The following is a 14,274-nucleotide window of genomic DNA, read 5'->3' as shown; positions in this document are numbered from 1 at the left end:
AGGAGGGAAAGGAAGACTAAAAGGCTAGGGCTGCAGGTAGGTTTTGTAATAGTGGCTGGCAGGAGTTAGGGAAATTCATCCCAAGTGGTTGTATTTTCCTCAGAAACGTAGGAGGCAGTTTTTCAATTTTCATTTTTAGAACTGTTTACCTAAGGGGCTGGGTAGGTAGAGTTCAGTTAGCAATGTGTGCGGGTTGGGAATAAAAGGCTATGGGAAATGAGAAATTCCTAATAGCCACGTGTTAAGGACTGTTTTAGGCTTATTAAGATTGCCTGGCCACATGCAAATCACGACTGAAGTTGGACACCTTTGGTTTACAGTGCTGCCAATTCTCAAGGTTATGTTGTTTCAAGCACTGGCGCAAGAATGGACAAGGTTGGCTGAATTGTTGCAGACTAACGATTTTGCAGGTGGGCGGAGAATCAAGGAGGCAATGGTGGTGAGGGTGAACGTGATAGACCATTTATGCATAGGAACTTCAGACCTTGACTGTATCTCTGTCGCTGATGGTCTGAATACAGGTTTGCAGGCTCAGGGATGGCACACTGCCTAGAAGCAGAGAGTTCGCATCCACTGTGTGCCGAGGGTGGCGGCTCGGGAAAATCTTCCTGAGAGGACTTACCAGCTGCGAGCTGAGTCGGGGTGGGGCTGTGGCTACGACAAGCAGACTGTCGTGAAACTGTGCTGAGCATGCAAACTAGTTTTAATCAGATTGTACCCTGTGGGGAATCATAAAAGATACCGATTCATTTCCTCCTACCCCATTCCACCCTTCGGGGTTGTAACCAAATAAAAACAGCGCGAACCCTAGGACCAACTGGCGCCGCTTGGCGATGACGTCATTTGCGGGGGCGGAAGTGATTACCGTTAGGGTATAGTCCATAGAAGCAGCTGGAAGATATTTTAGCCTTTTCCTTGTAAAGAGTAGCGAACTTATCCTTCTAACTTTTGCAGTTTGAGGTGGCAGCAAAATGCCTGCAGCTCCAAATCACTTTCATCACCACCTGTTACCATGGAAGCTCTCGGGTAGTTAGGCCCCGGCGACTCCATGTTACGTCACCGTCCAAGCGCGTTTTAGGTCCGGTGGCTCCGCCCTGTCCTGAGGGAGGGGCAGTACTCCTGAAGTCATCGCCCACGGTGCCTAAGGCCTCTTGGAGAATTTTGATCTCTATCAGACGCCGTTGGCGTCTAACCTCCACCTATTTCAGGGGCGATCCCTGCCCGCCTTCACACAAGCCGGCCATCCGGCAGACCCGCCCCTGCCCGGAGGCCCCGCCCCCCGTGAATCAGCTGATTCAGGGACCCGCTGGGCTGAGAAGCTCGCGCCGGAGGCAGACCGCGGTGCTGTCGGTGGAGCGTCAGGTGAGCGACGGTGAGTCTTCGGTCGGCCCTTGGCTTCGCAGGGCTGCCCGGCCCGGGTCTCCTGTGTGCCGGAGGCTGGGGTCCGAGAGAGAGGCGGAGGCGCAGGCCGAGGCCCGGGAGCGCGCTTGGTGACCCACAGAGACGGCGCCCGCGTCTTCCAAAAAGCCTGCGTCCGACTGAGGGCGCCTGCCAGCCAAGGAGCACCCGACGCGGCCCCCTGTCCCGGCCCCAGGTTCTCCCACTCACCCCTTACCTCTCTCCTCAGACGGGGTGCCATTGCATTGGTCTCAGCGTGGGAAATTCTTTCACGGCCCCCTTTCCCGCCTCCACCCACGCTGCCTTTCCTTCACTCATTTATGAGGATTTATTGAATTCCCACTCTAGGCGCTCAGCACATAAACCGGAGTCCCTGCCGCGAACCTTGGTGAGTGTCTCAGGCGCGTTTGCCCCAAGGATGCAGATCACGGTGGAGGGTGGACCTAGGGCTTCGATGGCTTGAAAGGGCGGTTGCAGAAAAAGAAAATAACTTTGATGTTAAGAATTAGTAGTTTAACCAAGTCCTTTGGCGTGTCAAGTGAACCGTCAGAGGATGAGAAGTTCTTTTGAGGGGCAAAGACAGAAAAGTAACATAGGTCTATCATTAGGAAATGGTCCCGACGCTGGTGTTGGTCCTCTGCGTATAGGGCTACTTTGGAGACGAGCAACTGTAGGTTGGCAGAAGTGTACTCTTGCTTACTTAGGGCTTTGATGATGAGGGAAGAGGAAAAACACACTGGCTAAAGCGGCATATTCAAATACAGTATTCTCTCTAGTATGGAAAAGGAAATAACTGTTCAAACACAAACACGGATCTTTAGTCTGTTGCCTTTTAGATTTGTTGGTGGCTGTAAATGTTCTTTAAAAGGTCTTAAAGAATAAAATTATGTGACGTGTGTTTAGTCCGAACACGTATCAAAATTCAGTTATTGGTTCGTTTTTGCCCCTAGTTTATCATAAATATGAATGATTTCGAGTGACCACTTGGCCCTTGAGTTAATGAGTATTTAAAAAAATTAAGAGAGTGAAAAATTAACTTTTGCAGTAAATTGCAGTATTTCAATCTTAATATAAGCATGGGCTTTTGATACGGACATACCTGACATTACATCCACTTATTCTTTGATTTGAGGAAAGTTACTTCTCTGCATTATTTTTCTTATTTCTAATTTGAGGCTTAAGGTACCTTCCTCATAATAGCACCTTTACATTTAATGGTTCATCTGTTTATTATAGTGCGTGGCAGTGGTAAATATTCAGTACGTATTTCCTATTTTTATAATTATTTCTTCTTCCACTATCTCATGACCCACACTGACTCACTGTTTTCTAAATGGGAAAGAGAACCGAATGCTTTTAGAGAAGAACTATAATTCACTTTTTAAATTCAAGGGACAGTTTCCAGATAATTTGCTGATACATTGACTTAAAGAAAATATGGTTTCTGGTTTGTCTGTAGTAACTCTGGTATTCAGTAAGGGTATTTTAATGTGAAAGAGATGCTTTTGGAATCTATACCTAGTTTAAATTTATTATTTAGTTTGCAAATAATGAGTAGTATTTGCATATTTAGGGTTCATAGTTATAGCAAGAGAAATTCAAAGCTGTTTCACAATATTAACGTTTGAAAAGATAATGATCCAGAAAATACCAAATTGGTCATTTGGGGGGTGGGGTGAGTTGCATCAGTAAGTCTCTTATTTTTTTTAAGTAGATTGAAGAAGTGTGAACTGGAATCCCTTCTGTGCAAATTTCAGCCTTTCAGAATTTAAGTTGTCTTTTGAGAAACTTCGGGCATTTTGACTGTAAAGACACAGGAGCGTGTTAAGAACTTCACTTACACATGGTTTCAGTTTTGTGTGATTAGGTGGAGAGAGTACTATTAATCTACCTTTTTATGAAAAACCTAGGTTTCATGCAGTACTGCTGAATCCATTTTAAGGGTATTTCTGAAGAATATGACTGACTTGTAAAAACCTTTTAAGATCTTGTATTATGACAGTAGGTAAGGTATGAGTTAAAAAACTGCAAAGATAGGTAAAGACTGGTGATTTTTGAGATGATGTAAAAGAAGGCCTGCTTTTATGTAGTATGAGGTTGAGTACCTTTCTCAGACACTCAGAGGAGTGCTGTGAGGATTTTAATGACATCTAGATCATTTAGCCCTTCTTATAACTTTGTGGAATTAAACCTAGCACATATTCCAACTGTATTAGAGATTTTGCTTGTAGAGCTTTTTTTTTTTGAAGCGGTTTTTCTTTCTTGTTACTCTTCTCTGTTGATAACCAGATAATTCAGTCATCAGTAATAAGAGAGTAGTAGATTTTGTAGGTTATCAGTCCTTAAGAAAATGCACAGTAACCACAAATAATATAGTAAACTCTGACATGGTTCTTTTGAGTCTTGCGTTTATTTTCCTATACTCATCTCTTACTCCTCTATATATGTCATGGTGCTGTCTTTACATTATGTCGTGATGTTTGTTGCGTCACACAATTGGTAGACTAGCTGAGAAATTGGTAAAGTAGCTGAACTAAGTGATCCAGGTGGTTAGAGCAAAAATATTTAAATCAGTGAGGTAATGAGTACTTGTTTGAGCTGTTGTAGAGTTTTCTCTTTCATATAGACTTTTTTTTTTTAAGATTGTGTTTATTTATTTGAGAGAGAGAGCGTGCGCATGCACAAGAGCGGGGTGAGGGGCAGAGGGAGAACCAGACTTCCCACAAAGGAGGGGGCCCAGTTCGAGGTTTATTCAGGGCTCAACCTTGGGACTCCCGGATCAGGGCCTGAGCCGAAGGCAGGTGCTTAACTGACTGAGCCACCCAGTCACCCCTATTATAGACTTCTTTTTTGAGGAAAATGTACAGTTCTCTCAGTTCCTATGAGGAAAAGACTGGGGCTGTTCCATAGAGTTTCAGTTGGCTACCAGTGAGTTATGCTTAAAGAGATCAGCTTTAGTCTCATTAATTTCACAAATTAATCAATCATGGTTCCCTTTTACATATAATTTAAATAATAAATAAAATTTATTTGTTAAATAAAAATTATTAAATGAATTTTGCTCTTCAGTGTCCTCATACAGTTCTTCATTTCACATGATCTCCCTTTTAAGAAGGGGGTGGTTAGACCCAATAATGGCATCTGGGTGGGTAACTCATTGCAGAGTTCTTCTGCAACCTAAAGTTTTGTTGAGCTGAATTCTTAACTAAACAGGGCAATTGCCCAGGCAGACATGCAGCAAAGATGATTATAGCAGCTCTTAAAACAGCAATAAAGTAGAACAATCCAGCTGTACTTTAGTAGGGAAATGGATAAACTATGGTTTATTTATGCAATGAAATACTCTCCCCTAGTAAAAATGAATGAACTAAATCCATACTTATCAATGTGGATACACCTCAAGTGCACAATAATGAGTGAAGAAGCAAGTTGCCAAAGGATGTCTATGATATGATGCATTTATGTAGTTTTAAAAGAATATAGCTTACATTGCTTATGGATACATATGTATCTAATGAAAATACATTGAAGTATAAGAACATATGTGGAAATAAGACATTAACTTTAGGAATAGTGGCTAACTTTCTGGGAGATAAGTTTGGGTGGAGCTCTTTCAGAAATATATGTAACTTTCTATTTTAAAAACAGCTGAAGCAAATATAAAAATATGTTAACATTTGTTAAAATGGAGTGATGGGAAGGTACATGGATTTGCTCATCATTACAGATTTATGTATAATTTGTGAAACTAGCACTTGAACATTTTTAACTTTAATTCTAATTTAAATTCTATATAATTAAATAGAAAAAATTTTAAAATAAAATTTTTATTTATAATTAGGGCTCTCTTCCAGTATGCTTGCTTTATTTTACTTTCTAGTCTCACAGTAGTTGACTGTGGAAAAATAATTGTTTTCTTTCTGCACTAGGAAAAGGATGTGCCACTGCAGCTCCACTGTGTAAAGCTTTTCTAAGGAGAGGAGACAGACCAATTATTTAGTCAATTTTACTTTGCTGTTTGACTTGTGCTTTTGGGAAAATGCTTTTCTTAAGAGGAAGAATAATTTCTTATAAGGCTACAGAGGAATTTACATTCTATACTCTTGGGGAATGCAAGCTTATACTGATCATGATCTCTCAAAGGATAGAGGAGCAGAATATATCATAAAGTCCTAAAAGGAATTTGGACAGAGTGACTCATACAAAATTACCACAGATATCATGTGGTCATTAACACTTTTTAAAGTTTAGGTTGGTTACATTTTATTACAGTACGGTAAAACCGAATTTATACTGTGACTGCAAGTGTCCTAGTTATAGCTCAAAGAAAATCTAATTCTCTCTTAAATAGGTATCAGTAAGTAAACATGATGAGCATGTGTTAAGTGGTTTGAGTAGTGAATAGTAAATTTAATAGCTGATCGCTAATATAACCTAAGTATTTACACTTGAGTTAAATAACCTTTCATTCCTAATCAAGAATACTTGTTACACAGGGCACCTGGGTAGCTCAGTCGGTTAAGTATCTGCCTTCAGCTCGGTCACGATCCCAGGGTTCCGGGAATGAGCCTCACGTGGGGCTCCCTGCTCCGTAGGGAGCCTGCTTCTCCCTCTCCCTCTGCCTGCCGCTCCCTCTGCTTGTTCTCTCTCAAATAAGTAAAATCTTAAAAAAAAAAAAAAAAAAAGAAAAGAAAAAGAATGCTTGTTACTAGCACTTTCAAAAAAAGTGAAACTTATATCTCCAGAACACTGTTTTTTGGCATGTATACTCCCTGTTAGTTATATGGCCCCGTGATGACCTTAAGTACTAGATGTTTTTGATTGGCAAAATAAGCCCACATACTTTGAACTGTATTTCGTGTAATATTGCCTTACTTAAAAAAATCGTGGCCACTTAAATGAGAGAATAGTAGTAAAATAGTAAAGGAATAAACAATTTGTATCAGAAATTATACTCTATCATGTAATAACAGACACAAATTGTTGCAGTACCTGAGAATTTGAAAATTAATTCCTAGTATTATAATATCCATCAAAATGTTTCATGGGGATTTTATTAACCTGGAAAAATGTGTTTTAAAAATTTTTTAGTGGATACAAAAAGGAGCTAAATGGGCATTGCTGGGCATTTATTTTACTATGTTTATACCCCCCCTACCCCGTGGGTAATATCTATTTTAGAGGATTTTCAAAATCAGAAGAGTGTGGTTTTAGTAGCTAATTTCAGGGTGAAATTAGCAGGCCATAAAAAGACTGTGAAGTGTTAGTGTCCCTGATGGCACCAAAAACTGCCTCCGTGTACTAAGGAGAAAGAGACTGTTCTTTCCTTGGTTGTATAACATTTGTGAACTGACATGAAATAAAAGCATCTTCATTGTTAGGAAATACCATTAGCAAATTGTAAGAGTTTCTATTATAAGTAGATACTTTCCTTTTGTGTCCTATATGGACTTTTATTACAGTGCTAGAAATCTACATCATTTGAAAGTCCATGGATTAGAATTTAAGATCAAGTGCTGTCTTTCACTGAGTACTTACTTAAATGTAGCCCACTTGTACCTAGTGGTTACTATGGTTACAAGAATGTACCAATGAATAAATCATAGTTTCTGAACTACAGGAGTTTATAATATATTTTGAATCAATGACAGTGAGTGCATTATCCCATTAGTAACAACATTATAAATAGTAAGTACTTTCTAGGCTAGCCTACTGACTTACTTTATTCAGTGCATTAATTTACTGAATTGTTGAACTCTGGGTCAGTATTTAAGGGGCTGGTCAGCTCCCATAGTGGTATCAGGCATTGCCTTCTGTGTTGCAATTAAGGCTGAGAGGGCTGGGATTTGAAGTGGCCTCAACCTTTGATGGTGGTTGGTTTGTCAAGGCTGCAGTGCAAGGTGAGTGTTCCTCAGTCTTCATTAGTGGTTGGTAAAGGCTTTGGTGGTGGGATATCCAGGAAGTAGCAGTTAGTTGTAAGTCAGGTGTTTGGGTCATAAGTTGCCTTGATCCATATATAAATCTATTGACTGAGTCTCTAAAAGGAAATATGCATTGAGCATTTACCATGTGTTAAAATACCAGTGTCTTAAATTGGTGTTTACTACATTCATGGTATAAGCTCTGGTTTGTGACATTTAAAAAATTAAAAAAATTTTTTTTGTATTTTGATAGGTTAGTCACCATACAGTACTTTTGATGTAGTGTTCCATGATTCATTGTTTGCATATAACACCCAGTGCTCCGTGCAGTACATGCCCTCCTTAATACCCTTCACTGGGCTAGCCCATCCCCCTACCCTCCTCCCTTCTAAAACCCTCTGTTTGTTTCCCAGAGTCCATAGTCTCTCATGGCTCATCTCTGCCTCTATTATCCCCGATTTAAATTTTTTTTTTTTAAAGATTTATTTATTTGAGAGAGAGTGAGAGTGAGTGTGTGCATGCTGGGCTAGGGGCACAGAGAGAAAGAGAGAATCCACAAGCAGACTCCCCACTCTCCAAGGACCCCGAGGTCATGATGTGAGCCAAAACCAAGAGTCGGCCACTCAACCAACTGAGCCACCCACGTACTCCTGGTTTACTACATTTTAATAAAATGAAGCCAATTGAAACTTTAAAAAGAAAGTGTAAGTGCCTGTAATTTAAAAATTTTGCAGTGGATACAAAATGCATTACAATTTACTATATTATTTATTGTCATATCTTAATGTCTTGTTCTAATCTCTATCATTACTCTTGTAGCTACAATTATTGCAGTTGTTTTAATCAATATACCTATTTTAAAACAGTAAGTGAAACAAGAGAATGAGACTGGAAGTGCTCAGCTTAATGGCTTTTTCTATGCTTTGAGGGTGCTGTCTATAGAGAGCCATCATTCTAGTCAGAAAGACAGAACATGATAGCATGTAAGCTCCTTAAGGACAGGAACTCATTTATTTATGTGGGCCTAGTCTATCCACAGGTATTTATTGAGTACCTGTTATATATCAGGACTATGTTAAGCAGCTGGGCTATAATAGAGAATAAGATATTTCTGGCTTGTGAAAGATCAGTCCCAAAACATGCGTTCCAGGTGCTGTCCTCTTTCAGTTTGTCTAGGACTTTGGTTCTTCCCTCTGTCCCCTTGCATCTAGGATTGGTGTCATTGTCAAAGCAAACATATTCAGCTATCTCTCATCTCCCCAGCCCTGCACATACAAAAAACACACCCCTTAACTTCACATTCTTCTCTAGCTTTTGCTCCATTTCTCTGTCTTTTTGGCAATGTTTTTCAAAAGAATTCTTTACATGAACTTAATTTTCTTGTGCTCACCTCCCATTTATTTTTATTTATTTTTTTACCTCCCATTTATAGTCAACCTGCTCCAATCTGGTTTTCAGGTCCGTACCACCACTAAAACTGTGGCCGTGCTCAGCATTGATATCTGTGTTGGCATATCATCACTGGACACTTTCCAGCTCTCATCCTATGAGACCCCAGCGGCATTGACCTAATTGACCAGGCCTTTCTCCTGGAAACACTCTGCTTTGCTTTTATGTGCACACATAGACTCATGCTTCTCCCACCTCTCAGGTCACTTCTCAACCAGCTGTTTTTGCTTGTTCCTCATCCTAGCCAACATCTAGGTTCAGGAGCTCCTTACAGCTTGGTCCTGTTCCTTTCCTTTCTCTTTATACACACCCAGTGATATTATGCATTGTCTTGCTTTCAGGTATTATCCATAATGCCTTCCCAAGTTTATATCAACAGCTAAGACCTTTTTTCTGAACTTCATACTCAATATTCAACTGCTTTTGATAGGTACTCTAAGATTTCTCACTGGCATCTTGAACTTAACATAAAAAAAATTTTAAACAGAGTCTTCTGTTTCAGAATCCTATCTTTTTTACTCTTCTCCATTTCAGTAAATGGTACCACCAACACACAGTTGTTCAAGACAGAACCTAGAAATCATTTTTGATACTTCCTTCTTTATACCCCACTTGTGTCTAATATATTACCAAGTCCTAGTTGTTCTAGGACAGTGCACGTCTCTCATTTGTTTACCTCTTTCTCTTCTACCAAATTGGCAACCTTGTATGAAATTAAAGAGCCCAGGCTTCCTTCTTCCACTGAGAAAATGAGCCAGCTGAGTATTTGCAGGTAGGATACTCCTTGCAAAATTCATTTGGGCACTGTATGTGAGTATGTTTACCATAAAATAGACTTAAAACTTTTGAGACAAATGTAAATCATCACCATTGGAATACATTGTTAAAGCACCTATAGAATGTCTTGTAAGCAATGCAACTTTCTAGTGTACTCTTCGAGATGAAGTTGTTGTAAAAAGTACATAAAAGAAACTAAAGGAGGTATAAAATAGTTAAAAGTTGGGGACCCCTACCAAAATGATAGTTGTTTGTTTTAGAATACAGGTTCCTGGGGTGCCTGGGTGGCTCAGTCGGTTAAGCATCTGACTCTTGATTTCTACTTGGGTCATGATCTCGGGGTCCTGGGATTGAGCCCCTTGTCAGGCTCTGTGTTCAGCAGGGAGTCTTCTTGAGGAATGTCTCCCTCTCTCTCTGTCCCTCCCCGTGCTCAAGCTCTCTCTTTCTCTCTCTCAAATAAATAAATCTTTAAAAAAAAAAAAAACAGAAGACAGGTTCCTAGTTCCTTCCTTGGAACGCTTGAGGCAATATATGTTTTAGAATTCAAAAATTTTTTGATCTTTAAAATGACGTGCATAAACCATATATTATGTAACACTTTCTGTAGGACATTTGGTTCCACCCCATAATCATATTAATATTTCTTTTTTTAAAAAAAGATTTAAAAATTATTTTTAAGTAATCTCTACACTCAACGTGGGGCTTGAATTTACAACCCCAAGATCAAGAGTCACACATTCTACCGACTGAGCCAGCCAGTCGCCCCAATCATATTAATATTTCTACAGCAAAATATATGAATATTCACACTGAAGGGGCAAAAAACTAACCTCATATTAGTTCAAATTAGGCTTGCTGTCAGATAAATTTGAATCAGATTAGATTTTGCCACCAAAAGCATTATGAAAAAATTTAGTTTTCAGAGTTTTTGGACTTTGGATTTCTTTTTTTTTTTCGGTAAGATTTTATTTATCTATTTGATGGGGGGGACTTTGGATTTCTGGGTAAGGTTTTGTGGATCTGTAGATAGTTCGCAGCTTTGGATTTCTGGGTAAGGTTTTGTGGATCTGTAGATAGTTTGCAGCTTTTTCTAACACTAATTCGGACACCTGGACCACATTTTTTTTTTTTTTAATTTTTTAGGGCACTCTCGGATCATGGTGTTAAAAGCATACCCTCTGCTTGTACGAGATAGCTTATTTCTCTGTTAAATGTAACAGGAGGTTGTGTTTCCAATGGGATCTAAAAGTGGAGTCAGATTGTTAAGAACCAAGGTTTGATTTTTGTTTTAAAGGGCCATCTGAAAGTTTAATTGCTTTACATTTCACTGTAAAGGAGATAATTTGAAGTGTAGAGTAGCGTACCTTAAAATGAATCTGGGTTTGTTTGGTGACTCGAAGAATTTAATAGCTGGAGGGGATGCTTGAGTCTGTTTTGCTCATTTTACGGATGTTCTTGATCTCTGGAAATGTCATGCAAGGCAAAAGAGGACCCCACATTTTTGCCTGTACATCACATATCAGAGCTAATTAATATAATAAAGGTCTATGAAGGAAGGTTACTATAGTAGAAGAAAAGCAGAGTTTAGGGATTCTGTCTCCCAAAGGAACGTAGAGTGAGAACCTTAAAGTTCACCTGGAGAGAACTATCCCCAGAAGAAGCCCCATGATTAGGCAATTTTATAACGATTAAAAATGTGAAGCAGTGAGAGAGTTTAAGGAAGTTTAAGTGCTTTTTGAATGCTTGAGGCAAATCTTAAAGATTTCCTGACAGGGGGTCATAAAAATTTTAGGAAAACAAAAATTGGGGGTTTACTTTTTCTTATGGATACATAATTGAGAAAGGATGTTAGGTTTTTTGTTGTTGTTGTTGTTTTAATGTAGGCTCCATGCCTGAGAAAGAATGTTAGATTAAATAGAGTTGGTAAATGCCACTTATATTTAAGTATGTGAGATAAAGCTTTATAACACAAGCTTCCCACATTTAGCTGTAGTATTCTTTTTTAGTTACGTTTCCTTAGCAGTCATTTCTCTTTTTCTCATTGCTCTATTTGAGTCTTAGGCAGACCTGTTTTCTGGAAAAAGTCAAACATATTAAAATGAGACAGATTTACAAATACTGATATAGAAAGATGTCTATGAAATAGCATATTAGCTAGCTTCTGTTGCTATTTAACAAATTGCTGCAAGTTCACTGTTTTCGCAGTTCTTTAGGTTGTAAGTATGACACAAGCCTCACTGGGCTGAAATCAAGATGTCATCAGGGCTGCATTCTTTTCTGGAGGCTCTAGGAGAGATTCTATTTCCTTGCCTTTTCCAGCTTTTAGAGGCCACCCACATTCTTTGGTTTATGCTCCCCGCCTTCCCATCTTCAAAGCCAGCAGTCTCTCTGACCGTGCTTCCATCAGCACATCTCTTTATCTGACTCTCCTTCTGCTTCCCTCTTGCACTTTCAAGGAGGCTTGTGATAACCCAGATAATCTCCCTATCTTAGGGTCAGCTGATTCGGAGCTTTAATAGCCCTTTGCCATTAACCTAACCTAGTCACAAGTTCTTGGCAGTATGATGTGGGCATCTTCAGGGACCCTTACTCTGCCTAGCATATATAGTAAGTAACAAGAGAAAGTTGCAAAACAGTTTTTGTATGGCTTTAATTCCATCTGGGTTTGAAAAAAATGTGTGGTGGTGAAAAATACGGCAAAAGATGAAATCTACTTTAAGAAAACTCTGTATTCAAGAAATGTGACACTAAAAGAGGAAAAAGGCTGACTGTTTTGTTCACTTCACCGAAAGGGTCTCAACATTTTTGATTGTCAGGCAGTAGGATAAAATTCAATTTACATTCAGTGAATCTGTGATGGAAAGCAAAGTGTGCTTGTGTACTTTAACACCCTGCCGGAGGAGTTCTCTGGTTTCTGCTGGGTGTAGTTTAACTTTAATCAAGGGAACAGTTAGTTATTCCTTGATCTCTGACGGATAAACACAGGTTAGATCTGGCTTCAGAATTTCTCTGTGTACCATGAACTGTACATTTTCCTAATGGTTAGTTATCATCACATACAAGGCATAGTACCACTTAATCCTATTTGTTATTTAAAAATAGTCATTTATTAAATTAATAGCATTTATTAAATCTGTTCAGATATATGTTTTGTTTACATGGTACCCTTCATCCAACTTTGAATGATTCAAAATCTTTCCAAAATAAGCATTAGGTAGAGAGTAATTTCCTCCAGATACACAGATGGCAAACGGTAAGAATTCACAGGCAACCTGGAGTAAACAGATGGATCTTAAATCACTCCTGCTGGTATGGGCTGTTTTCAGAGTACAGTGACCATGTCATATCCTTTGCAGAAAAAACATAAATTTGGCTTGGATATTTTTATGGTTAACACAAATAAAACCTCATTGCCATGGTGTATTTTCATGAGTTTTCAGTGCCCTTAAAAATACGAATTTTTAGTTGAAATGCATTGAGCATTTGTCTGCTTGTTTATATTTCTGTCTCTTTATTAAACATTGAGTCCCTAAACTAATAGGTCATGATATTTGTACTGTAATTTCATATAGCTCTTTATTATTAAATGGTGGATTTTGAAACAGGTATTTTAAAACCCAAATTTCTTTCTTTCAGCCTTTTGGACTATGGTTTCAAGTTGAGCTTGATTTGGGGAAAATACTGCCAGTTCCAATAAATAGAAAACTTTCTGATATTAATGATGTAATTTTTTGTGTGCATTGCTGAAAAATGTAAATTAAAACTACTTGAATCTGATACATTACTGAAGAGATTTTAGGAATTTTCTTTCTTAATTGGTATTAACATGTTCATGTGTTCCAGAAGCCTTTAAAAATGACCCTTAACGTATGTGGAGTATTTAACAAAAAGAATTTTCAGGTTGAACTTCCTTCTTTATAATAAAAAATAAAATCTGTTCCCTGACAAAGTACAGCTTAATTGCAGGTAGTCTTGTCTTCTTTTGACATTACATTTGATGGTCAGCAGGCAATTTTATAAGCTCAGTGGGAAGGCTCAGTCTAGATATTCGACTTTGGCAGGCGGGATATGAAATAGTTGAAATAGTTTCACTGCATATTTATTGCCCAGTGAATGTGCAGTTGTTAGAGGGCTGCCCTTTTTTTTTTTAAATCTGAGGAATGAAGTTGCACAGTATTCTTTCATTGGTCTTTGTGCTTACCTGTGTTTGCTATTTAGGTCTTTATATATCTTTTGCAAAGAAGAGATGATTTGGTGATGGAGTGCTCCCCCTGACTGATGGACTCAAAGAAGAGAAGGTAAAACCATTTCTTCTTCTCCCTTATTCTTCTAGGGAAACACAACAAGCAATTCTACATATGCGTAGCTTTTCTTCAGTTTAATTTTCTTGTTCATGGTTATTAAGTAGCAATAGTGACATTTAGGTTGATTGGTAAAGAGAGAAAGCTACTAAAATAAAACTGATTAGTGATAAGCTTTGTTTTATGCTTATAAAAAGGCACAAAGTTTCTTCATCATTTTAAAGCTTTTGAAGCCATTTTTTCTCAAGTAATTTCAGGTCTTCGGGTGTAGCTTTATTAATTGTAATCCTCTTCTATCCTTAGAAAACCGGATTCAGTTTGTGGCTTTCCTTTCATAATACTATGTTTATGCCTAATCATAACCGAGAGGAATATTATTTAGCAAAAGTAGAGAAATTTCTAGGTATTATAAAATAAATAAAACCAAA

At 38.5% G+C, this 14,274-nt stretch overlaps 1 protein-coding gene across 6 annotated transcripts in view; it reads left to right on the top strand.

The window, feature by feature from the left end:
- The first annotated feature begins 1,158 nt into the window (after positions 1-1,158).
- ALS2 (alsin Rho guanine nucleotide exchange factor ALS2) overlaps positions 1,159-14,274 on the top strand; it is a 71,794-nt gene continuing 58,678 nt past the window's right edge. For 2 of the 6 annotated variants that reach the window (XM_087862716.1, XM_087862713.1), the window contains exons 1-2: positions 1,159-1,372; positions 13,764-13,843. In XM_087862716.1, the coding sequence (XP_087718842.1) occupies positions 13,824-13,843 (20 nt within the window). In that variant the 5' untranslated portion in view covers positions 1,159-1,372; positions 13,764-13,823. Of the gene's footprint in view, positions 1,373-1,746; positions 1,787-13,763; positions 13,844-14,274 lie in introns of all 6 variants that reach the window. The other 4 variants (XM_045806511.2, XM_045806509.2, XM_045806513.2 and 1 more) reach the window with 4 other exon arrangements.

The sequence above is a fragment of the Ursus americanus genome, chromosome 1, assembly GCF_024610735.1.
Source record: "Ursus americanus isolate L20-20 chromosome 1, mUrsAme1.1.p, whole genome shotgun sequence".
NCBI classification, from domain to species: domain Eukaryota; kingdom Metazoa; phylum Chordata; class Mammalia; order Carnivora; family Ursidae; genus Ursus; species Ursus americanus.
This window is presented reverse-complemented; position numbering and strand designations above follow the sequence as displayed.